This window comes from Erythrolamprus reginae, chromosome Z (assembly GCF_031021105.1).
Source record: "Erythrolamprus reginae isolate rEryReg1 chromosome Z, rEryReg1.hap1, whole genome shotgun sequence".
NCBI lineage: Eukaryota > Metazoa > Chordata > Lepidosauria > Squamata > Dipsadidae > Erythrolamprus > Erythrolamprus reginae.
In genome coordinates this window covers 90,378,841-90,404,648 of record NC_091963.1, presented here as the reverse complement: position 1 = coordinate 90,404,648, position 25,808 = coordinate 90,378,841, and the positions used below count along the sequence as shown (strand labels likewise).

The 25,808-nt window shown below is 42.6% G+C and overlaps 1 protein-coding gene across 4 annotated transcripts in view; it reads left to right on the top strand.

The window, feature by feature from the left end:
- The window catches only part of FHOD3 (formin homology 2 domain containing 3), a 363,967-nt gene extending 345,637 nt beyond the window's left edge, over positions 1-18,330 (top strand). For all 4 annotated transcript variants that reach the window (XM_070728908.1, XM_070728906.1, XM_070728907.1 and 1 more), the window contains 3 exons: positions 7,259-7,427; positions 14,033-14,194; positions 16,884-18,330. In XM_070728908.1, coding sequence (XP_070585009.1) covers positions 7,259-7,427; positions 14,033-14,194; positions 16,884-16,966 — 414 coding nt within the window. In that variant the 3' untranslated portion in view covers positions 16,967-18,330. The remainder of the gene's footprint in view (positions 1-7,258; positions 7,428-14,032; positions 14,195-16,883) is intronic.
- Positions 18,331-25,808: the final 7,478 nt, after the last annotated feature.

Genomic DNA, 25,808 nt, shown 5'->3' with positions numbered 1-25,808 from the left:
ATTCATCGCCTAGTTTCCAACTTGGTCCGCCTCAGAAGGGCCCCACTGGCACTGTTGTCAAAAGTGCTGGGAACGTTGGTGTCGGCCATAGGTATAGTTCCCTGGGCCAGACACCATATAAGAACATATCGCAGGGATCAGCAATTCCACAGCGGATTGGCTCAGCAGGACTACCCTGGATCTGTCAGAGTGGCGTCTCGATCCAGACCTGTTCTATCAGTTGACCCAGAGGTTCGGAGTTCCCCTATTGGACCTATTTGCCAGCAGCCAGAACACCCAGCTCCCGCGGTTTTTCACACGCTTCCCGGACCCAAGGGCAGAAGGGACCAACGCTCTACTGTCACCTTGGCCCCCCGGCCTCCTTTACGCCTTCCCTCCCGTGAATCTCATCCCGAGGGTGGTGGAGAAGATTCTTCACGAGGAAGCGGAAGTGATCTTACTAGCACCGCACTGGCCACGTCGGCCGTGGTTCGCGGACTTGGTGGAGCTTTCAGTGTCACCCCCGTGGAGAATCCCGGATCAGATCATCTCGCTGAGCCAGGGGAATCTGCAACACCCAGATCCCCAATGGCTGCACTTGACAGGCTGGCACTTGAAAGGCATAAATTGAAGCAGATGGACTTACCAGAGAAGGTCATAGATACCATGCAGGCTGCCAGGCGCCCATCGACTTCACGGATTTATCAGGCAACCTGGGCAGCATTTTGTAACTTTTGCAACAAGGACTTACGTGACCCTAGGGAGGCTTCTGTAATCACAATTCTGGAATTTTTACAAGCAGGGGTAGAGCGCGGCCTAGCCCCTAATACCTTAAAAAGACAGGTGGCAGCCCTAGCCACCATGATTCAGACCTCAGAGTCTCGTTCATTGGCTCAACATGTTGGATTAGAGACTTTATTAAGGGAGCCACAAATAAACATTCCCCGCCTGTCAGGAGATTTCCATCCTGGGACATTACGTGGGTACTTAAGGCCTTAACTAAACCTCCCTTTGAACCGTTGAGGTCTATACCAATTAGGTTTCTTTCCATCAAGACAGCCTTCCTTGTGGCTATTACATCTGCACGCAGGGTGTCGGAGATATCGGCCCTATCTGTGAGACCTGACCTCTGTGTCTTCTACCCAGATAGGGTGGTCCTTCGGTTGGACCCCACCTTTGTGCCAAAGGTGAACACGGCGTTCCACAGGAAACAGGAACTCATTCTCCCGGATTTCTGTACTCATGGAAGTCATCCGTCGGAGCTGCTGTGGCATAAGGTGGATGTCCGAAGGGCTCTAAAGATTTACATTAGAAGGACGGAGGAGTTCCGTAAGTCTGAAAATCTCTTTATTTCATTTTCTGAATATAGGAAGGGACTTGGACTATCGGCAAAATCCATTAGTCGTTGGATTAAGGACTGTATTTCGGAGGCCTACAAGGCCGGAGGACACACAGTTCCGGAAGGATTGACAGCTCACTCAACCAGGAGTGCGGCGACCTCGGCGGCTTGGTCTACTCAAGCATCGATAGAGGACATTTGTAGGGCTGCAACCTGGGCAGCCCCTACGACGTTTATTAGACATTACAAGTTGGACTCCTTTGCTTCAGCGGAAGCGGCCTTTGGCAGGAGGGTTCTTCAAAGAGTTTGTGTTTCTCCTAAGTCCCTAGCTAGACCTTCTCCCTCCCATGGGCTTTAAGATCTTTGGTATATCCCATGTTGGACTCTCCTTCCAGATGCAGTGGAGAAGACCCGTTGTACCTACCTGAACGGTCTTCTCGATGCACTGGAAGGAGAGTCCAAACCCACCCGGTAGTTGAAGTTCAGGGACACCGGAGGTTGGGTTGGTTTATGAGTTATTGAATTGTTCAATAAAAATTGGTTATCCTCTTAAGTGCCTTTCGTTTTTAAAACTGAGCTCATGGGGGACTGCAAGGGGGCAGTATCTATTATTATGCTAATTTTTACTCAGTCTTTACCAATAGGATTGGTTAAATACCCATGTTGGACTCTCCTTCCAGTGCATCGAGAAGACCGTTCAGGTAGGTACAACAGGTCTTTAATCATTTCCACTTGAATAAGAACAGAAATGCCTTGAAATGTGCTTTGGTAGCTCTCAATGAGTCACTCTTCTGGTCTTGTATTCTGCTAATTTAATGGTCTGAAAACTAAGGTAGACTTCTCCACATATAGCTTTTTTCTTACATATGTTTCAGATTAACAATTATTTCCATATGTTATAAGAATTTTTAATGTTTTAAATTTGCAATCAATATTGCAAATAATCTCTAAATAATGTTTATATTTTGCTTGAACCACTTCAAGTGATTGTCCACCAAGAATCCTTCATGCATTTAATGCATTTAGTTTTACCGACTATTTTTCAAAGTATAAGAGGCACCTTTTTATCCTCCAAAAGAGGGTGAAAACTTGGGTGCGACTTATAGACCAAATGTAGTCCCATCCAGAGTACCCCCAAAGAGTAATTTACCTACTTCCAGCAAACAGCAGTCTAATTAGTACAAACCACTAATTATCTGCCTCCCAACACTCAGATGATGATTGAACTTGCCTGGCAAGCCCACCTGATAAAATGAAAGTGAAACTAAAACTGTAGATAAGGCAGCTGAGTTAAACCCTGATTTAGTCATGTTTGGAATAGATCTAGTAAAAAATAATTGGGAGGAGTTAGAGTAATTACATTTTAAAAAACTTTATGAGATTAATATAGTGCCATAATGTATATTTCTCCAATTCTTTGCTTCTTATGGGTCAGGCACACATGATAGAAATACATAGTAAACATCTGTACTGTTTGCTGTTTGGCAAATTGCTAGGAAGCAAAGGCCTTTTATCCTTGTTTTCTTCTCCCAAAACTAAAGTGTGTCTTATTCTCTGGTGCATCTTATATGCCAAAAAATACAGTAATCTGTAGCTGTACGTTTAATTTTTGTTGCCTAACAACAACAAACTTCAGAGCACTTAAAAAGAAAAAAAACAAAATTCCAGTTACCTCCTGAAAAAAAGCACCTGTGGCAATCTAGTCTTTTCTTTAAAACCTACAGTGATGAAGCACCTACAACTTGAAAGTTGAAAAATTTGACTGGCCCTAAAAATGAAACAAACAAAATGTTAAACAGTTACAATATTTATGTACTGTAGTTACTTAACAACCACATCTAATTATATTAAAATAACCAACTTAAAATCGCCTAGGTATGTCACAACTTTTGATGATCCCAAATGTTTGTAAATAGTTTTGATCTTGACCTGCTCCAAGTTCGACTCAGCTTTCATCCTTCCAATGTCGGTAAAATGAGGACCCAGATTGTTGGGGACAATATGCTAACTCTGTAAACCATTTAGAGAGCTCTGTAAAGCACTGTGAAGAGGTCTAAGTGCTATTGCTATTTCTATTTTGCCAATTTTTGCAAGTGTTACTTCATTCTGAGCCTTCACATTTCTCACTTCATCTTTACAAGTTTGAGCTATTTGTTGGTATTCTGCCTTGGTTTATGTGTTCCTCTTTCCATTTTTGTACTTCAATTTTTTATTAATGATGTTGGCTTCTTACATCTTTTTCTTTTTCATTGATATTGAGCTGGACTGAGTTTTTATAGTCACATTTTTCAGTTTCCAAAGCTTGAATTGTTTTCCCAATTAAGATTTTCAGTCATGGAATCCTTCCAAAACTCTGTTTATTAAAATAATCTCTTTTAAACTCTAAAACACTAGTTTTATTATTTATGTTGCATTATATTGAATTCCAATATGACATGGTCACTCCCCCACTAAAATTTTGGCAACTTCAACCCTCTCTATCACTTCTTCTCTATTTGTAAGAATTAAATCCAATATAGCTATCACACTAGTTACTTCTTCTACCTTTTGGATGACAAAGTTATGAGCTAGATTGGTTAGGAAATGCTTTGATCTCCCATTTAATGTCAGGGTAGTTAAATTCCCCATTATTACTGTGTGTGTTTCCTACGTATAATTGCTAATTGGTTAGGTAAAAAGTCTACCTATTTCTTCTGCTTGGTTGGCCTGTTGTATATACCTTTGGTAATGCCATTCTTTTTTCTTTTTATATTGCCTTCTAGGAGGTTTTCACTCTTGGTTTTGTACATTTCTTCAGATATATAGTGATCTCTTATATGTAATGCAACTCCATCTCTTTTGTTAGGGCTCTTTCTTTTGAACAGTAGCCTTATATCAATACATTCAGGCATGCATTTCATCCCACCACGTTTTGATAATGACAACTATATCATACCTAGTGTACTAGTACTTCAAGTTCACCTTGTTTGTTCCCCAAACTTTGAAGGTTTATGTATAGGCATTTGAATCCTTTAAACCTTGGGTATGTTTCTTATATCTCCTACTTTATATCTGAGTTTTCCTTCTTTTCTATCACTCCCTACCTCATTGTTTGAAAAAAATACCTTTCAACTTATAGGTTCTAAATGAAAAATTAGATAAAAGATTTATTATTTAATAACAGTCACAACTCAACCTAAGTATTATACTAGTGTCAGGCATGGAAGTCATCTTTTGCCTTAAATCTTCAGGCCTGCCACATTTACGACGTAGGAAACTGGGAGGGGGGGATTGTATGGAGCAAGGGTGATAGTATTTATGATTAATTTATTAATGCGATTTGTAGGCCGCCCAACTCCTTACAGGCTCTGGGCAGCTATTGCTGTGAGCCGCCCTGAGTCTGCAGAGAGGGACGGCATACAAATTTAATAAATGAATAAACAGCAGTATAAAAAAAGCAGTGTAAAAAATAATGAAACAATTTTTAGAATCCTTAATTAAAACATTCATCCATTCAGTCAGGACAAGATGAAACCATTCACCAACTCCAGGCCTGACGGAAAAGCCATGTTTTTACCATATTTTAGAAGGCCAGGAGGGTGGGGATCGTACAGATCACAGGGGTGAGTTGAATCCATAAAGCTGGAGCCATCACAGAGAAGGCCCTCCTGCGTGGTCCCACCAGTCAGCATTGCCTGGCTGGAGGAACCATGAGAAGTCCGACTCTGTAGGACTTTAAAGGTAATAACCAACCAACACCTTGAATTGTGTCGGGGGATCTATTGGGAGCCAATGCAGGGCACGAAGCATTGATGTAACATGGGTTTATCTAGGTATACCCACAACAGTTCATGCAACTATATTTTGGACCAAACTGTAGTCTCTGAACATGGGATAGCCCCATGTAGAGCACATTTCAATAATCAAGACGTGATGTGATAAGGGCATGAGTGACTGTGAGCAGAGATTCCTGATCCAAGTAGGGCCACAACTGGGGCACAAGATGGACCTGTGCAAAAAAAACCCATAGCTGCAGCTGAGAGATAGTGGTCTAGTCTCAGCTACATATCTAAGAGGACACCCGAGTTGCGGACCCGCTCTGCAGGAATTAATATTTACCCCCCTAGAGTCAAGGATGGATGGATCAAACTGTCCTTAAGAGGCAATGCCCACAGCCTTTCAGTCTTGTCTGGGTTGAGCTTGATTCTATTAATACTCATCCAGACCCTAACAGTCTCCAGGAACTGGCACATCATGTCCACCACTTCACTAAATTGGCATGGGGTGAAGATGTAAAGCTGGGTATCATCAGTGTACAAATGATACCTCACCCCATGTCCTCGGATGGTTTCACCATCTACATGGTTTCATGTAAATGTTAAATAGCAGGGGGGAGAGAACCAATCCCTGCAGTGGCCTAGGAGTCGATCTCCGTCCCCCCACCAACATTGACTACAATGATCGGAGAGATAGGAGGAGAATCACAGGAGAATGGTGCCCCCCACTTCCACTCTCTCCAACCATCGCAGGATACCATGGTCAATGATATCAAAAGCCACTGAGAGCTTAAGGAGCACCAAGATGGTGGAGTGCCATCTAGGGCTTTATAGGTCATAACCAACACTTTGAATTGTGTCCGGAAGATCGGCAGCCAGTTCAGTCCGCAGAGTGATGACAAGATATGGGCATTTCTTGGCAGGCCCAAACCACTCACGCAGCTGCATTTTAGACGATCTGAAGTTTCCAAACACTCTTCAAAGGTAGCCCCATGTAGAGAGCATTGCAGTACTTGAACCTCGAGGTGATAAGGGCATGAGTGACCGTGAGCAAAGACTCCCTGTCCAAATAGGGCCGTAACTGGTGCACCAGGCGAACCTGGGCCACAGCTAAAGATGGTGTTCTAAAGTTAGCTGTGGATCGAGGAAGACGCCAAATTGTGAACCCTCTCTCAGGGGGTCAATAATTCCTCCCCAGGGTAATGGACAGACAGATGGACGTGTCCTTGGGAGGCAGTACCCACAGCTACTCCGTCTTGTCTGGATTGAGTCTGAGTCTGTTCGTACCCATCCAGACTCTGACAGCCTCCAGACACCGACACATCACTTCCACTGCTTCGCTGAGTGGACATGGGGTGGAAATGTACAGCTGAGTGTCGCCAGCGTACGGGTGGTAACTCACCCCATGCCCTTGGATGATCTCACCCAGCAGTTTCATATAGATATTAAACAGCAGGGGGGAGAGGACCGACCCCTGAGGAACCCCATAAGGTAGGGACCTAGGAGTTGACCTCTGCCCCCCTGCTAACACTGACTGCGACAGACCAGAAAGATAGGAGGAGAACCACCGTAGAACAGCACCCCCCACTCCCAGCCCCTCCAGTTGGTGCAGAAGGATACCATGATCGATGGTATCGAAAGCTGCTGAGAGGTCAAGAAGTACCAGGACACAGGATAAACCCGTCCCGGGCCCGCCAAAGATCAGCGCAACCAAAGCAGTTTCCGTGCTTTAGCCGGATCTGAATCCTGACTGCCGAGGGCCTAGATAATTGGCTTCTTCCAAGGACCGTTAATAGATTATCAATAGAGGATTTTGAAGTTTAGTTTCGTTATTACTTATTAACTTTTTTTACATTAAATAGATGGTAAGTCAATTTAGTTAGGCAAATAGAGCTGACAGTTCATAAATTAAAGATCTATTTTTAAGGGGAAGGGCAAGTTATTATTGGGGGGGATAATACATGTGCATTATATGCATCATTTGTCTTGCTTAATTTTTGCTTTGCAGCTGTCCCTTTTTTCTTCGTAAGTTTGTATTTTAAGAAATAAAATTTAAAAATTATAAAAACGTATTTCTAGAAATTCAGCATGAATAAAATCTACTAAGGATTGAACTCTTTTTTAATTGATCTAGAACTGAAGAATTAAATCTAAAAATGATTAGTTTCTTTTCTTGTTTTCACAGTGTGGAAAATTCTCTAGTAGCTCTCCAACACCTCACAATCAACTGCAAGGGCTCCAGGATACTGAAGGCGCTGTAGAACATGAGAACATGAAAGCTGTTCTCAAGACATCATCTCCAACTGGAGAGAATATTGCGTTAGGAATACGCACTCGATCCAGGGCAAATCAAAGTGAGTAATTTGGATTTATGTGAGGAGTTGTGATTCATTCTGTTTTTATTTTTATAATTTGTCATACAAACAAAGGTTTAGGCTGGATTCAGCAGTTCTCTCCACCTATCAATTCCTTCCCAAAGATCTGAGATAGGCAGATGTGGCTGTTTGATGGTATTACAGATATTTATTTATTTAATTAGATTTCTATGCCACCCTTCTCAACCCACTCAGGGCAGTGTATAACAGAATAAATACAATACAAAGTGTATAAGAAATCTAATATTAAAAATCTAAAAAAATTATAAAACCCTATTTATCCTAAAAACTTACCGTATATTATATTATCCTATACAGTAGTACCTCAACTTAAGAATGCCTCTACTTAAAACTTTACTAGATAAGAACTGGGTGTTCAAGATTTTTTTGCTTCTTCTTAAGAACCATTTTCTACTTAAGAACCTGAGCCCGGAAAAAAATTCTCAGGAAACTTGAGAGCAGCACAAAGGTCCGGCCATTCCCCTTTTAATCCCAGCCATCTCGGGCTTTTCTGGGCTGACAGAGGGGCCTTTCAGTGGCACTTAAAGAGGCTTTGGCAGTCCAGAGCGAATGAAACATTTTCCTTTCTCTGGGCATTTAGAGAGGGAATAAACTATTGCCAGTGCCCAGAGAAAAGAAACGTTCCCTTCGCTCTGGGCAGCCCACTCCATTGTGGTGACTCCCTTGCGCTGCCTCCCACATACCCGGTGCGAGGTTGCCTCCCGGAGCATCTGGGCAGGGAAAGGCAAAAGGGGCGCTTTGCCCCGGCCAAATCAGCTTGGCTTCAGCTAAACCGAGGAGTCACCACAGTGAAGGAAAAGCGCCAGCTACAAAGGGAGCGAGAGAAGCAGGGAGCCCTTCAGCGTGGGAAGGAAGAGGAAGCAAGTAGCAGCAGCAGCCGCCTTTCGGTCAAAGGAGCTTCCCCCCTCTCACCTGTCTGGATTTCTCTCTCTGGTGCAGTGTATGGGAGACAGTCTCGCACCGGGTGTATGGGAGGCACGTGCTCCTCCTTGCCACCCCAGAGTCCCTTTTTAATTTAAGCCTTAAATTTGGGGGGTTTTTGATTCCCCTCACCTCACCTTCTTCCTTCGGCAGCAACTGTCCTCCTCCCGTTCTTCCTCCTCCTCCTACCCAAATTCTGAGCTTTTGTTTCTTTTCTAATGGGTTTGCACACATTATTTGCTTTTACATTGATTCCTATGCAAAAAATTGCTTCGACTTACAAACTGTTCTACTTAAGAACCTGATCACGGAACAAATTAAGTTCTTAAGTAGAGGTACCACTGTAATTGTATATTATCCTTATATTGTCACAGGATATAAGCTGTTCCGAATAAAAGCTGCCTTTTTGCAGTTGACTGATGACAATTTTGTCAACGTCTATTGTATAGAAATGATGTTCCAATTGTTTTGGGATTGCAAGCAAGGTGCCTATCTTAATATTGGTACAATCTTTGCTTTGCTTTTTCCCCCCATAGTCAATCTATTTCTTTTTGCAGTTCTTTCTAATTTAGTGATTTTCTCCCATTCTTTCTCTTCTTTTCCTATGTCTCCAGGCACTGCCACATCCAATAAGCAGACTTTTTTTCTTTCTCTTATTTACAATTTTTTAATCTGACATGTTATATGGAAGGTTCCTATTGATTTGAATTCTGAAATTCCTTTAGCATCTTCTATCTGTATTTTGCGGTCTTACCAGTTCTTGCTTGCAAGCAGAGTCTTCGGAGAGGGGCAGCATACAAATCTAAGTAATAAATAAAATAAATAAATAAATAAAGATTGTATTGCTTGAAATTTTCCAATGCATCATTGTTGCTACTTTGCCATGCCTTTTATTGTGGATACAATGCGATCTTCCTACAACAATTAGTCAGGTGGTCCACTATTTCTTCAGCTTCTTTGCAGAAGTAGTATTTGCTGTCTTGCTGCTGTCTTCTCAATTCTGACTTTGAAAGAATTTGTTCTTGTGCAGCTAGAATTAGCCCTTAAAATTCTTTCAATTTTCATGCTCCAGATCGTGCTGTTAGCGGGTTTAGGGCATTTTGCCTCTGCCAGTTGGACGAAGCCTTTGGCGAGGGAGAGAAAGCAGCGGCCGATCAGCTTCTGCGGAAGAAAGAGCTTCGTCCAACTGGCAGAGGCAAAATGCCCTAAACCCGCTAACAGCACGATCTGGAGCAGGAAAATTGAAAGAATTTTAAGGGCTAATGATAGAGAGGGAAGGGACCTCGGTGGCCAACTAGTCTGACCCCCCCCTTCTCATTCAGGAGACTTACAGAATGATAGAGAGGGAAGGGACCTCGGTGGCCATCTAGTCTGACCTGACCCCCCTTCTCATTCAGGAGACTTATAGAAGGATAGAGAGGGAAGGGACCTTGGTGGCCATCTAGTCTGACCCCCCTTCTCATTCAGGAGACTTACAGAGAGAGGGAAGGGGCCTCGGTGGCCATCTAGTCTGACCCCCCTTCTCATTCAGGAGACTTACATAATGATAGAGGGGAAGGGACCTCGGTGGCCATCTAGTCTGACCCACCTTCTCATTCAGGAGACTTACAGAATGATAGAGAGGGAAGGGACCTCCATGGCCATCTAGTCTGACCCCCAGCTCAAGCAGGAGAATGGAGGGGACTGCAGAGGCCATCTAGTCTGACCCCCCCCAGCTCAAGCAGGAGAATGAAACAGAATGATAGAGATGGAGGGAACCTCAGAGGCCATCTAGTCTGACCCCCAGCTCAAGCAGGAGAATGAAACAGAATGATAGAGAGGGAGGAGACCTCAGAGACCATCTAGTCCAACCCTCTTCGCAAGCAGGAGAATTGGTCTTCCGGTCAAATTCTTGAGCTGCTAAATTGGCTGGTGGAACTCCTTGCCTCACAACAAGCTAATCCTTTAAAAGCTAATTTGGGAACCCAATCAGAGCAGTCCTCTCAAAAGAGGGTTGGGAGAGACTGCTAGGTAGCAAAGAACAGAAGTGAAGCCTTTGATACTGTTCCACATAAGGAGCTGATAGATAAATTAGTGAAGATTGGACTTAATCCCTGGATAGTTCAATGGATTTGCAGCTGGCTGAAGAGTAGACATCAGAGAGTTATTGTTAATGGTGAGTATTCTGAGCAGAGACAGGTTACAAGCGGTGTGCCACAAGGGTCTGTTCTGGGTCCTATTCTTTTTAATATGTTTGTGAGTGACATAGGGGAAGGTTTGGTAGGGAAGGTTTGCCTATTTGCCAATGACTCTAAAGTGTGCTATAGGGTTGATATTCCTGGAGGGGTCTGTAATATGGTAAATGATTTAGCTTTACTAGATAAATGGTCAAAGCAATGGAAACTGCAGTTTAATGTTTCCAAATGTAAAATAATGCACTTGGGGAAAAGGAATCCTCAATCTGAGTATTGTATTGGCAGTTCTGTGTTAGCAAAAACTTCAGAAGAAAAGGATTTACGGGTAGTGATTTCTGACAGTCTCAAAATGGGTGAACAGTGCAGTCAGGCAGTAGGGAAAGCAAGTAGGATGCTTGTCTGCATAGCTAGAGGTATAACAAGCAGGAAGAGGGAGATTATGATCCCGCTATATAGAGTGCTGGTGAGACCACATTTGGAATACCTTTGAAAAGTGTTCAGAAACTTCAGATCGTGCGGCCGTGAGAGCCATTGTGGGGTTACCTAGGTTCACCCACGTTTCTTCAACACTCCGTGGCTTGCATTGCCTGCCGGTCAGTTTCCAGTCACAATTCAAAGTGTTGGTAATGACCTATAAAGCCCTACCTGGCATCAGACCAGAATATCTCCGGGATCGTCTTCTGCCGCACGAATCCCAGTGACCGATAAGGTCCCACAGAGTTGGCCTTCTCCGGGTCCTGTTGACTAAACAATGTCATCTGGCGGGCCCCAGGGGAAGAGCCTTCTCTGTGGTGGCCCCGGCCCTCTGGAACCAACTCCCCCCAGAGATCAGAACTGTCCCCACCCTCCTTGCTTTTCGTAAATTGCTCAAGACCCACCTATATCGCCAGACATGGGGGAATTGAAATATCTCCCCCGGGCTTATATAGTTTATGTATGATATGTTTGTGTTGTATGATTTTTAAATGAGGGGTTTTAGATAATTCTTAATATTAGATTTGTTACATTGTATACTGTTATTATTATAACTGAATAGTGATATATGCTGAATAGTGATATATTACTGTTGTGAGCCACTCCGAGTCTTTGGAGAGGGGCGGCATACAAATCTAATAAATTATTATTATTATTATTATTATTATTATTATTATTATTATTATTATTATTATATTAAACAGTATATAGAATATATTTGCTTATTTCAAACAGAACTTTTCCTTTTAAACAAATCTCTCTTATGGAACTAACTGGTAAAATACAATTTCTTATTTAGAAGAGGCAGAAGAAAGAGCATTCAATAGGAAAGTCTCTTATTGGAGTGACTACATGTTTTCTCCATGATGACGTTCTCAACCTATTTCTTTAGATTTTCAAACAATGTACCTTTCATTGCTGCAACTGAGTCCATCCATTTGGCTGCTAATCATCCTGTTTTTCCTTCTTTTTTCTCTCATACTGTGTCAAAAATATTTAATTTGAGCCTGCTAAGTAATGTCTAGCTGCAGGGAGTAAAATTATACCATAGATGATAAAGAACTGTGCTTCCAGGTTGAAAGTGAAACTGAAAGTAGCTCTCTAAGGCAGGGTGTCTCCAATCTTGGCAACAGAATTCTAGGAGTTAAAGTCCACAAGTCTTAAAGTTGCCAAGGTTAGAGACTCCTGGTCTAAGGTTTTTTTTCACTTTAATAATGAATTGGAACTCTTCATTCAAACATCCCCTTCTCTGGCTGACTGCCAATCTGGGGCCACTTCCTCTCTCATAACCCTCCAATGGAAGCGCTCAGGAAAGACCAAAATTAAATGACAGAGTGGGCTGACCAATGGAGTACAAAAGTGATCCTATGGGCAGAGCTTCCATGGCCCTCTGAATTAATGGGATAAAGAGTCTCAGTATTAGAGGCAGGGTTTGTTAGGGAAAAAAGATACGAGTAGGTGTCAGCAGCAGCAATCTGGAAGCAAATAAAGGGTAAAAGACACTCAGACCCCTGGAGTTCTTTGCTCAGTGGGAGGCGGGTAACATGAGTTCAGGCTAACCAGTCTCTGTAAAGAGCCGGAAGGGAATCTCCTCCGCAGAGCCTTAGGTTCCTGCAGCTTCTATGTTGGGTGTCTGCGCTGAAGTTGAAAATCCTGCACAGCAGATTATTATCGCAAGCGCTAGCGTGCGGGGCGTACCTTAGCAGGAACAGTGGCTGTGAGTAGAGACTCCCTATCCAAATAGGGCCACAACTGATACACCAGGCGGACCTGGGCAAATGCCCTCCTCGCCACAGCCAAAAGATGATGGTCCAAAGTCAGCTGTGCATCGAGGAGAACGCTCAAGTTGCAAACCTTCTCTGAGGGGGTCAGAAGTCATCCGTCCCCCCGGGTGATGGATGGATAGATGGAAGTGTCCTTGGGAGGCAGCACCCACAGCCACTCCGTCGTTTTGGGATTGAGTTTGAGCTTGTTAGTACCCATCCAGACTCTAACAGCCTCCAGACATCGGCACATCACTTCCACTGCTTCACTGAGTGGACACGGGGTGGAGATATATAGTTGAGTGTCATTAGCATACTGATGGTAACTTATCCCGTGTCATCGGATGATTTAGATTTCTCCTCTCCAAATCTTGGGGGTGTAAGCGATGAACAAGATGAGCAGTTTCACCAGGATATTAAAGTAAATGGAACCAGGGTTTTTGGAGTGACTTGATGGCAGATTACTGTTGGATGTTATATAGGACAACCCTGAAAAATCATATCAACGACAATCTAATGTCAAGGACTTTTAATTTTTGCTCATATTTTGGTTTCTATTTGCCTGTGAAATTATTTTGGTTCAATAAAAACTGTTTGTAAGATCAAGCATTTTTTTCTGATACGTAGATTACTGTTTTCTTAATGTCGCCAGTATATTTTCTATACCTTTTAATAATGATGCTGCTCAGTGGAAACTATACTTGCTACAGAATATCTATGTACATTTTGAAATCAGAACAAAAAACTGATTCAGAAAAGTACAAGATCAACTGCGATGATTACAAAAAATATTTTTGGTAGACCTGTGTAATAATCGAAACTTTGATTGCCCCATGTATGAGATTGGTCAAAATTCTGTCAGGATATCTGATAGCAATAGAATTTAGATTTATATAATTCTCATATCCCATGGGCAGTTTAGAAAGTAAGTATTATTTGCATATTGCCCCCAACATCTGGGTCTTCATTTTACCAGCCTCAGAAGGATAGAAGACTAGTAAACCATGGAGTTCTGTCGGAATATAATTCTAGGCTATGAGTAGAGTTTGCCTGGAGTTTAACCACTGCACCACTAATTGATAGTGATGTTTCAGACAAACCCAGAAGTAATATATCTTTCTCATTGATTTGTAATTCCTTAAAAGGCCTATGGCCTCCACGGAATTACTGTCTAATATACTCAGCCATGTTGAATATAATTTCATTAACTATTTTGGCTTATATTTTCCAGGCAATGCAGGCTCATGGAATCCTAACAATGATGATTTGACTAATGCTACAGACAATGCAGCAGATGAGATAATGGATCGTATTGTTAAATCTGCCACACAAGTACCAAGTCAGCGTGTAGTGCCCAAAGAAAGAAAGCGATCAAGAGCAAATAGGAAGTCAAGTAAGCTGAACTAATATTCATTGTCTATAAACAAAACAAAATAAAAGATGTTTGGATTCTTCTCTACATCACATGCACATAGACAACCCAGAAGTTGACCAGTGGGAATGCTCCCTACAGCAGTAATGGCGAAGCTTTTTTGAATCGTGTGCCAAAATGGGTTTGTGTGAGGGTGCTAGCATGCATACACCTGTCCACACCCCTTCCCTCCCAACCACGCATGCCCAATCCCCCCTTGGTACACACACACACCCCGCATGCACACAGGCTTTTCTAAAGCCTGATGGGTGGGGAAAAAATGTCCAAACCGGCAAACTGAAAGTTTGAGAAAACACACTTCCAGGTTACCGTTGTGCTGTTTTTTGCATTCCAAAGGGTTCAGGGAAGCTTCCTGAACCTCTGAAGTGCAAAAAACAGCACAATTGGCAAACCAGAAGTTCGGAAAACGTACAGTGGTACCTCTACTTAAGAACTTTTCTAGATAAGAATCGGGTATTCAAGATTTTTTTTCCTCTTCTTAAGAACCATTTTCTACTTAAGAACCCGAGCCCGGAAAAAATTCCCAGGAAATTTGAGAGCGGCACGAAGGCCCAGCCAGTTTCCTGCCATTCTCCCTTTAATCCTGGCCATCTCGGCCTTTTCTGGGCTGCCAGAGGAGTCTTTCGGTGGTGCTTAAGGAGTCTTTGACAGTCCAGAATGAACAAAACATTTTCCTTTCTCTGAGCACTTGGAGAGGAAATAAACCTCTGCCAGCGCCCAGAGGAAAGAAACGCTCCCTTTGCTCTGGGCAGCCCAGAGCGAATGGAGCATCTTCCTTTCTCTGGGCGCTTGGAGAGTCTATAAACCACTTTGCTGTAGTGCCTCCTTCGTGCTGCTTCCCACACACCTGACGCAAGGTTGCCTGCTGGAGCATCTGGGCTCGGAAAGGCAAATGGGGGCACTTCACCCCGGCCGAAAAGACTCTGCTTCAGTCAAACCGAGGAGTCACCATAGTGAAGGAAAGGCACCAGCTACAAAGCGAGCAAGTGAGAGGAGAGGGTAACCCTTCAGCATGGGAAGGAAGAGGAAGCAGGCAGCAGCAGCAGCAGCCTTTCACCCGCCTGGATTTCTCTCTCTGGCGCAGTGTATGGGAGGTAGCCGCGTGCCGGGTGGATGGGAGGCACGTGCTCCTCCTCGCCGCCTCAGAGTCTTTCTTTTTTTGTTTTAAGCCTTAAAGTTTCAGATTTTTTTATTCACCTCACCTTCTTCCTTCAACAGCAACTGTCTTCTTCCTCCTCCTCTTCTTCCTCCTTCTCCTCCCACCCAAATTACAATCTTTTATTTCTTTCCTAATGGGTTTGCATGCATTATTTGTTTTTACATTGATACAAACTTTTCTACTTAAGAACCTGGTCACGGAACAAATTAAGTTTACCCATTGTGCTTTTTTTGCACTCTGGGGCTTCAGGAAGCTTCCCTGAACCCTCCAGAGTACAAAAAACAACACAATGGAAAACCGGAAATGCATTTTTCTGAACATCTAGTTTGTTTGTTGGGAGATTCCCGGGGCTTCAGGGAAGATTCCCTGTAGTGTCCAGAGAATAAAACTTCACAAGGCCAAAAATCAACTGGCGCGCTGGAGCTGAATCATGGCAAAGTCTTACGTGCCCTCCAATATGGCTCTGCGTACAATATGTGGCCACGTGTGCCATAGGTTCACCATCCCGGCCCTACAGCAATCCTGGCTAGCAGCTGGGGCAGCTGATCAGCCTTCATGACTGGTTTTTTTAAGGAAGCACTTCCAGTTTGCCCATTGTGCTGGGTTTTGCATTCCAGGGCTTCAGGAAGTTCTCCTGAACCCTCCAGAGTACAAAAAAGAGCCCAATAGAAAAACCAGAACTGCGTTTTCCGAACTGTCATTTTCCCCTTGAGCTGTTTTTTGCACTCCATGGCTTCAGGAAGGTTCTCAGAATCCTCCAGAATGCAAAAAACAACACAACGGGGAATCAGAAGTCCGTTTTTTCACAGTCCCAGGCTTCAGTGAAGCCTGTGTGCATGTGTGGTCAGAGGGATTGTACACAGGGGCAGCACGGAGATATGTTCATGCATGGGGGGAGGAAAGGGTTGTGGGTACTTGCAGGCATGCTAGCGCACCCACACACTCTCTTTTGGCATGCAAACCAAAAAAGGTTCATTATCACTGACCTATAAAGTCCTTCGTTGCATAGGACCTGGCTATCTAAGGTCAGTCTTTCCCTGATAATGTCTTATTTTAATTACTAGGCCAGTCACCTTATTGGTGAAATGGGCAGCATATAAATGTAATAAATAAAATTTTTAAAAATGCTTAGCATTGGACTGAAAACTAAATTCTACTAGGAATTAAGGAATTAGGAATAATCTATAAATAAACTATCATAAATAGTATTCTGTCTGCTATGCAGTGGCTTGATTTCACATATATTTTATATGTACAATATTTTATATGTACAGTTATTCTATTCAGGAAAGTAATCCTTTGCCTTTATACAAATGTAAATAAAAGTACATGTTTTTCAGTTTATGATAATATTGTCACAGTCATACATATTCACATCTGCAAATGAAAGAAAGCAAGAATAATAATTCTGAGTGCTCCCTTGTAGGATTGTGCAGCTTGTGTTTTAGAACATTCATACTATTTTTTTTCTTTCTATTTCTGATTACACAGTAAGGAGGACATTGAAGAGTGGATTGTCTCCAGAAGAAGCTAAAGCTTTGGGTCTGATTGGCACTTCAGAAATGCAAGTGTGATGACAGCAATTAAGTCTGCTAAACGAAATATCTTCCTCTTTTTTTCATGCACACATGCCATCAACAGTCTTCAAATTCAGCAAGCTTCTGCCAGTTTCAGCTGCTATTTGTTTTATCCCACTGCTGCATGACACTGAATCAAATAACTTAAATTAGTAAACTAATCTTGTAATCTTGTAACACACCACTACAAAAATAAATTATAGGAGCAGAAGATCAATTGAACATTGTGTCACATTCATTCAGTCGTGCTGCATTTAAGAAAGTTGCCCTTCGCCATCTTGTATTGTACGAAAGATGTTAATGCTAATTTTCTTGCAGTATATTGTAGTAATTGTAAACTACCCTGTTTTATCAATTTTAACAAATTTAAACAATTTTTTAAATTAAAGTTCTTACTATCTTAAGGCAGATCAATGTCAGTCAAGCATAAATATGAAAGACAAGTTAAATTATATGAGAGTAGTTTTAAACAAAATGCTATTTCTTAATTTTATCTAATAACCCTTTACATCTTTTCCTGAGACCTCTTCTGGACTATAAAAAGAAATTAAATGAGTATGTTGACAATAATTTGAATAAAGAGCAACGATTTTGAATGCTTAGTAAAACAGTCGTAAGGAGTTACTTTATACAAAATACTATTTCCTATAAAGGATTAGATAAGATAAGAAAATAGTGCTCATATTGGGCCCCATTAAAGTGCTGTTTTTATTCTATTTTAAAACATTTAAATTATCAGTTACATTAGATTTTACTAATATTTGCCTTTCTCTCACAAACCTTGAAGAAATGATAAGGAAAACAATTGTTTTAGATATAAAATGTATTCCCTATCAACTATTCAATGCATTTTTCTTACCACAAGGGTTGGTAACCTTGTGTTATTATTCTGGATTATTCATCAACACCTTTATATAGAAAATATTTCATATACAATCTTTAAAAAAACCACATTCTAATCTTTTTTTTAGGTACGAAACCTCTGAGACCTAATCAGCATCTCCAACAAGCTAGTTAAGAAAATAAAACACTTGTTAAATCATGTACTGAAAGCTTTTCAAACTAGGTAAGCATTGTACAAAACAAGTGGATCTCACACTAAGCAGTGCAAGCAGAAAGAATAATAATCTGTATTTCTTTATTTCTGATAATGTCTATTACTTGATTTATTTTGTTCTACAATTTACTTGGACCTATAAGGGATGTTATATGAATCTATAAAAGCTTCTACCTGGCTGCAAAATTACATTTTTTTCGTCCTGGTGCCGTACTATTTAATGATTTTACAATGACCTGTAACTATTTTGTTAATAAACCTCATTGTTGTGTTTTCAACTAAAAAGAAGGAATTATTACTACAATGAATAATATTGATCTTTTTTTCTCATTTAACTTTGTATGTGTTTCAAAAGAACTAAACTGAATGTTGGTATTGGTTTTCTAAAATGTTGCCATCAGAAACATTTTTGTCACTCGCATCAGGATTTTGTAGTGATAGAAGCAACAAAATAATTCAGGAAAGGTACTTCAGAGCATGAAGCATCATTGAAACAAATCTATTGGCTATTTTAAAGCACTGCCAGGAATCCTAAGTTTTTATGTTTCCAAATATTCAAGCATATTTTTTAATTAAATCCAAAGCACTGGACAATCAAAAAACAATGAATATTTATAAATTTTCAGAATAAGGGAGGAAATCTATAAAATAATGTTTAATAAAGAACAGTTATCAATGGGATCACATGATTTGACTCTGATCTGCATTAATTGAGATTTCATGAATCAGTACAGAAAAAAGTATTTGTGTTCTTCATCTCTTTACTGGTAAAACTTTTTCTCTGCTTTCATCCTATTGCCAAGTCTTTCTGTCCCATCTTCTTTTCAAATTTTCTTGACACTTTACTTTTTGTAGTTTGGAAGGAACCAGCTTGACCTGGAAGGAGGAAGAGGTAACTTTCTCTCCAAGACTGGAATCATATTTCTCACTGAAGTAGACCCAGAGACAGGGTTTTGAGCAATCGGTACTTTTATTCAGCTCAGAGAACAAGTGACAGCTCAGCAAGTAAAGTGACAGTTCAGCGAGTACCGACTGGCTCTGCAGGGAGAAACCGCTTCTTTTATACTTTTGCGGTTCCCGCCAAAGCGAGAGCCGGCCGCGTCTGAGCCAATCAGGAGCGACTTCCTGCTTGGGCTCAGACAGCGCTGGAAAAGAGGAACAAACTATTTACAGCGTTACAAGGTAGCCATTCCAGGATACAACACCCCTCCCCTCATAGTTGGACTCATCCATCAAGAAAGCCACGTGACGAAGTCGTCCAATCGGTGAGGCCTTCGAGGCTCTCGCGCTGACCTGCGCAGTCCATTTTCTCCTTCGCCACTGACTGTGGAGGATGGCTCGCCGCCGCTCTCCCGGTGCGGCGGACTTGGCCTGGCGGGCCCAACGAAGGCCTCGGAGGACGAGGATGGCTCGGCGTCGCTGGATGGTTCCCCCTGGCCCGATAAGTCTCTTTGCGTGTTTCTTAGTTCGGGCAATGTACAAAAGTCTGTTGAAGGGGGAGAGTCCGAGTCAGCGGGTTGTTGCAATTGGTTTTCAGTTCGTTTCCGAATGTGGTCTATATGTCGTTTCCACAAACGACCATCCTCCAGTTTAACAATATAAGTTTTGGGTGCGTTTTGCTTAACAATAATTCCCTTCATCCAGTTTACATTTCCATCAAAGCATTTTACATATACATTTTGACCCAAATACATTTCTCTTTCTGGTTTCATGCACATTTGGTTATTATTCACACAGAACCTTGGGTTTAACCTGTCTAATGGTGACCTCAACTTTCTCCCCATCAATAACTCTGCAGGGCTTACATGTGTGTGCGAGTTAGGGGTAATGTGCTGGGTTAATAAGAATTGGTCCAAGTTCTGTTGCACATCTCCAGGGCCTGACCTGTGCAATGCCTCCTTTGCCACCCTTACGTAACGTTCTGCCAACCCGTTAGCCCAGGGCGAGTAAGGCGAGATGAGGGCATGTCTGACCCCTAGGCCATCTAGGAATAATTCGAATTGCCTGGCTGTTAGTTGTGGTCCATTGTCAGACACTAATAGATCAGGGCAACCATGGGATGCAAACAGTCTGCTCAATACCTTGATAGTGGCACTTGTGGTTATGTTGTTCATTGCTATTATTTCCAACCATTTGGAGAAAGCATCAACCACTATTAGGAAGTACTGAGACCCCACTGGGCCAGCAAAATCAATGTGGATCCTAGACCAAGGGCCAGCAGGCTGTTCCCACTCAGCCGGAGTTGTTTTGGGGGGACTGGGCCTAGACTCTTGGCACGGGTCACACTTTGAAACCCAACTTTCAATATCAGCATCAAGCCCTGGCCACCATAAATGCCCCCTTGCTAGGCTCTTCATCCTGACAATCCCAGGATGGCCCACGTGTAACATTTTGAGTACCTTTTCCCTTAGGCGTTTGGGGATGATCACTCTATCCCCCCACAGCAAACAACCTTTTACATATGATAATTCAAGCCTTTTGTTCTTAAAATCACACAATTCAGGTTTAACAATATCATTTTGCCATCCCTTTAGAACACAGTTCACCACTTGTTTAAGGATTTGGTCTTGCTGCGTGTGTGCAGCTACCTCTTTTGCTGTGGTTAGTGGGTTTTCCTCGAGTTCTATCATTAGCACATCTGTGGCAGGAACAGGGTCTTCTACCAAGTCTGCTATGGGGCATCTGCTGAGGCCGTCTGCATGATTGATTTCCTTCCCCCCCTTGTGGGTGAGCTCATACTGATACCCTGAGAGGAAAAGGGCCCATCTGATTAGTCTTGGAGACATAAAAGGTGGAGTGGGCTTGTTGGGGGCTAGCAGGCCTAGTAGGGGTTTGTGGTCAGTGACTAGCTCAAAGCTTCTCCCAAAAATGTAATTGTGAAACTTCTTTACCCCTGCCACTAATGCTAGAGCCTCCTTGTCTAACTGGCTATAATTCCTCTCTGTGCTGGTCATGGTTCTTGAAAAGAATGCTATTGGGGCCTCTGTCTTATTCGGTAGAACGTGAGCTAAGACTCCTCCTATGCCGTACGGCGAAGCGTCGCACGTGAGCCTAATGGGTAGTGAAGCACTATATTGGACTACTACACTTTTAGAAGTTATTAAATTTTTTATTTGAGAAAAAGCTTCACGTTCAGTTTTCCCCCATGTCCAGCGGGCTTCCTTCTGGAGTAAACGATGGAGAGGCTCTGCTACTGTTGCCTTCTGCTTTAAAAAAACGGAATAAAAATTAAGGAGGCCCAAAAATGCCTGCAACTCATTCTTATCTTGTGGCTCTGGGGCTTCTCTAATTGCTCTCAGCTTCTCTGTTGTGGGGTGGATACCTTCCTTATCTATTTTATACCCAAGGAATTCAACACTGTCAGTTCCCCAGACACATTTATCAGGCTTGATTCGTAACCCTTTGTCCTGTAGCCTCTTAAGTACTTCCCTTATTCTTTTGTTCACTTGCCCCTGGTTTTCCCCTGCAATTAAGATGTCATCAAAATATGGAATTGCCCCATTTACCCCTGACAATAGGCGTTCCATGATGCTCTGGAATATTCCTGGGGCTATGCTTACCCCAAACTGTAACCTCGTGCATTTGAAAGCCCCCCTGTGTGTTACAATCGTTTGGGCGTTTGCTGTTTGTTCATCGACCGGAAGCTGCTGGTAAGCCTGGGCCAGGTCGATCTTTGCGAACCTTTTTCCCTCCCCCAGGGAGTGTAAGAGTTGTTGCACGACCGGGATGGGGTAGGGGTGGTGTTGGAGTGCCTTATTCAAGGTTGATTTGTAATCAGCGCAAACTCTTAAAGAGCCATCTGGCTTCAATGGTGTCACTATGGGAGTTTCCCATGGCCCCTGTTCCACAGGGACCAAAATACCTTGACTAATGAGTTTGTCCAGCTGCATGTCCAGCTTGGGGAGAAGCGGAAGGGGAACCCTGCGAGGTTTCAGTCTGACCGGTGGGACCTTTGGGTCGATAGAGAAAGATATAGGGGGTCCCTTATACAATCCCAAGGTGGGGCTGAACACTTCAGGGAACTCTTTCACAAAGTTAGGCATATTATCACAGTTTACATTACACACACCCGAAATTTCGATCCCCAACGGTTCCATCCACGCTAGACCCAGCAGGGAGTGTTTGGCCCCCGTCACAATAAGCATGGGAAGGGTACATTTCACATTCTTAAAGGCAATAGGTACATTTGCTGTTCCCAGGACCGAGATTACCCCCCCTTGGAAGTCTCTGATCACCAATGAGGTTTGAGTTAAGTCAGCCTTAGACACCTTAGGCATGTATAGTTTAAATTTTTCCCAGGGCATGATGGTATATCTCGAGCCCGTATCCAGCTCCATTGAGCAAGGCTGGTTATTTAGTAACAATGAGATAACAATTTTAGCCCCCTTTTTGGTTGCCGTGTTATTCACGGAAAATTTAGAGTTACCTCTATTGTAGTCGCGGTTAGCGCTTGAGTAGTTCCTTTGACCCGAGCTGCGGAACGGTCTCCTTTCTCGCGATTGGGGGGGTTGGTTTTGAGGTCGCTGGTATTGTTGTGTGGCAAACGTTTCTTCTGGTGCCGTTGCTCTGCATGCGATGGCGATGTGGCCTCTCCGGTTGCAACGGTGGCAAGTAGCGTCTCGGAAGGGGCATCGATGGCGCTGGTGATTTCCCCGGCAGCCCGCGCAGGGGGCTGGGTGAGTAGCTCTAGGATGTCTCGGCTGGTCTTGCAGGAGGAGGCAGTTGTCCCCGTTTCTAGTCGGCTGGCTGAGGTCGTCTGTTCCCTCGGCGCTGGGAGACTCGGCGTTGATTTTGGCAATGATTTCTCGCCTTCCGTGCTCCTTTAATTCTCTTGCCGCTGCGTCGGCTGCTTCCGCGGTTTGTGCTAATTTAATTACGGTTTGTAGCGTCGGCTCTTCTTCGGTGAGGAGTTTGTTTCTCACCGAGTTGTTCTTCATGCCGAAAACCAAGGCGTCGGTAAGGCGAGCTTCCGGGTCTTGAAACTTGCATTGAGCAAGTACCGTTCGAAGCCGCGTTGTGAATTGGCTGATTGACTCGGTTTCTCTCTGAGCCATCATGTGAAATTGATGCCGGTAAACCATGGCTGGTCTGGTTGGTTTAAAATGGCTCGCTAGTTTCTGTTGAAGGACGTCCCACGCTGTGGCTCTTGCTTGTTCTGGCTCGGTGAGAGTTTGGGCAAGTCTACGGATCTCTGCGCCGCAGTAGTTGAGAAAAATAGCCCGTCTGCGATCGGCTCCGGCGTCCTGCATTCCCGCCGCCTCGAGGAATATCTCGAAGGTGGCCATGTACTCGTCCCATGTCATTTTCTCGGAATCGAAGAGTTCTGGAGCCTGGCCGATCTGGATTTTGTCCATGTTGCACGCGAAGTTCTTCCGTTCGTTCGTCGCCAGTGAAGTAGACCCAGAGACAGGGTTTTGAGCAATCGGTACTTTTATTCAGCTCAGAGAACAAGTGACAGCTCAGCAAGTAAAGTGACAGTTCAGCGAGTACCGACTGGCTCTGCAGGGAGAAACCGCTTCTTTTATACTTTTGCGGTTCCCGCCAAAGCGAGAGCCGGCCGCGTCTGAGCCAATCAGGAGCGACTTCCTGCTTGGGCTCAGACAGCGCTGGAAAAGAGGAACAAACTATTTACAGCGTTACAAGGTAGCCATTCCAGGATACAACACTCACTTTTTCAGAAAAATATTCAATGAATCTTATTTCTTAATTGATTGTTGGCTACCAAAAACCCAATTATATTTGTCTATAACTTATCGAAATAAATATATAGAATATTTTTTTGAAAACTTAAGCACAGTATTAAGAATGCTTTTAGAAGTAAACAAATTCCCATCCTAAATCATTGCATTGATATATCTTACCATTTTATTGTTTATATTACAATACATTTTGTGCATCACTTTTCAATCTTATTCCAAATGCATCTTGTAAAAAATCATTTCTGTAAAAAACACTTTCAAGCACTTGCTTATTGAAATCATGATTATGGTTGTGTTTGGATATACAAATGATATTTTTGTTTCCTAAAACCATTACGTTTCTAAATAAGTCTTCGTTAACATTTACAATGGTATGACAATAATTCAAACAGCTGTTTTAGTTTATATGACTCCTAATAATCAGAAAACATTAGATCAGAGTTCCCAAACCTTTCTGGGCTCGCAGCCCAGTGCAAAGGGACGAGGCAAAGAGGGCATGATTTTATAGGAGGGGCAAATGCCTGTGTGTGCATGTGTTGAAGCACCCATGATATTCATAGTGATGTTCCCATGAGCGGAGTAGCAAGCGCGCATGAGTGGAGTAGCAAGCGCCGACAATAAGGCTAAGGCAAGTGTGGTCACAAGCATCTATAACAAGGCTTGCATGAAAGGAGCCATGAGCACCCATCACAAGATTTACACAAGTGGAGATGTGCACAACAGTTGACCACTGATGGAGCTTGGTGGCAATTAGCCCATGGCACAGTAGTGGGCTGCAGCCCAGAGGCTGGTAACCCCTGCACTTGATGACATTGAAGAATTAAAGATAATCTGTGTATTTCTTTGTTGCTATCTCAGGGTCATGTGCATTTTCACATTTGACTTACTCAGATACGGTAATTTTTTCTAATGAAGTATACTATTGTATATGAGCTTTGTCTTTGAGAATCTTGTGAGTCAACATATCTGGAGCCTGCTTTTGAAGCTTACCATGCAGGAATGGGGATATTTTGAGAAAATCAAATCTACATATGTACTCTTAAAAATATATAGAATTAACTTCATTGGACTCTGGTCATAATCTCCCATGTAATTTGTCTGTTGGATTGTTATTTGTCTTCTAATGATTGACAAAACTTCGAAAGTATTCCTAATGACATGTCACAATTTTTCTGTTACCTCCCTCCTCCCCTCCCCCTCCCCTCCCCCAAAGGACACCAACTGAAATTCCCGTATCAGTAAACATTTTCCAAGATGCAGTGAGCTTTTGTTAGTGGAATAAAGGTCAAATGACCCCATTTAAATGACTACAGGTGGGGGAGAAAGGAAAGGGAAAATTTATGAAAATTAAGAGTGGAAATTCTGTTTCCAAGTAACTGAGGACTGACTGTCTAAATTTATAAAAAACATACTAATCTTCCAAATGACAATCTTTCTTTTAGAATTGTTGCCTTTCACTACACTGTATCCAGAAGATTATGAAAGGGAAATTAGTGAGATGTGGCATGAAGAACACAAATGTCTATTAACTCCTCTTCATAAAATGCTTAGGGAAGTGACATTATCTTATCCTCTTCCAAGGCATTTTTGGAAAGACAGCCTTTGAACCTGGTGGATCTGGTATTTCAGTGAAAGATAGAAGGCATTTTTAAAGGAAGAAGAAAAAAATAAAAATAAAAACTTTATCTTATTTCATAAGATAAAATAAACAATAGTAATCTCATTTCACCTAAAATTTAGCCCAATATTGCAAGAGGAAAATTCTGAGGAATGGAGGTATAAATGTCAGATAGGGCACAATTTGGCGGTGGGTTGGGCCGCGATACTATTTACAGTTACAGCAGAGAGTTGGCAGGGCATGAAATGTTTACTTATTCTTGCAGGGGCATAAAAAAATTATTGAGAAGTACTGCTCTAAAATAACTATTCATTTACCGTATATACTCGAGTATAAGCCGACCCGAGTATAAGCCGAGGCACCAGTTTTGCCACAAAAAAACTGGGAAAACTTATTGACCTGAGTATAAGCCGAGGTTAGAAAATGCAGTGGCTACTGGTAACTTATAAAAATGGAAACCAATAA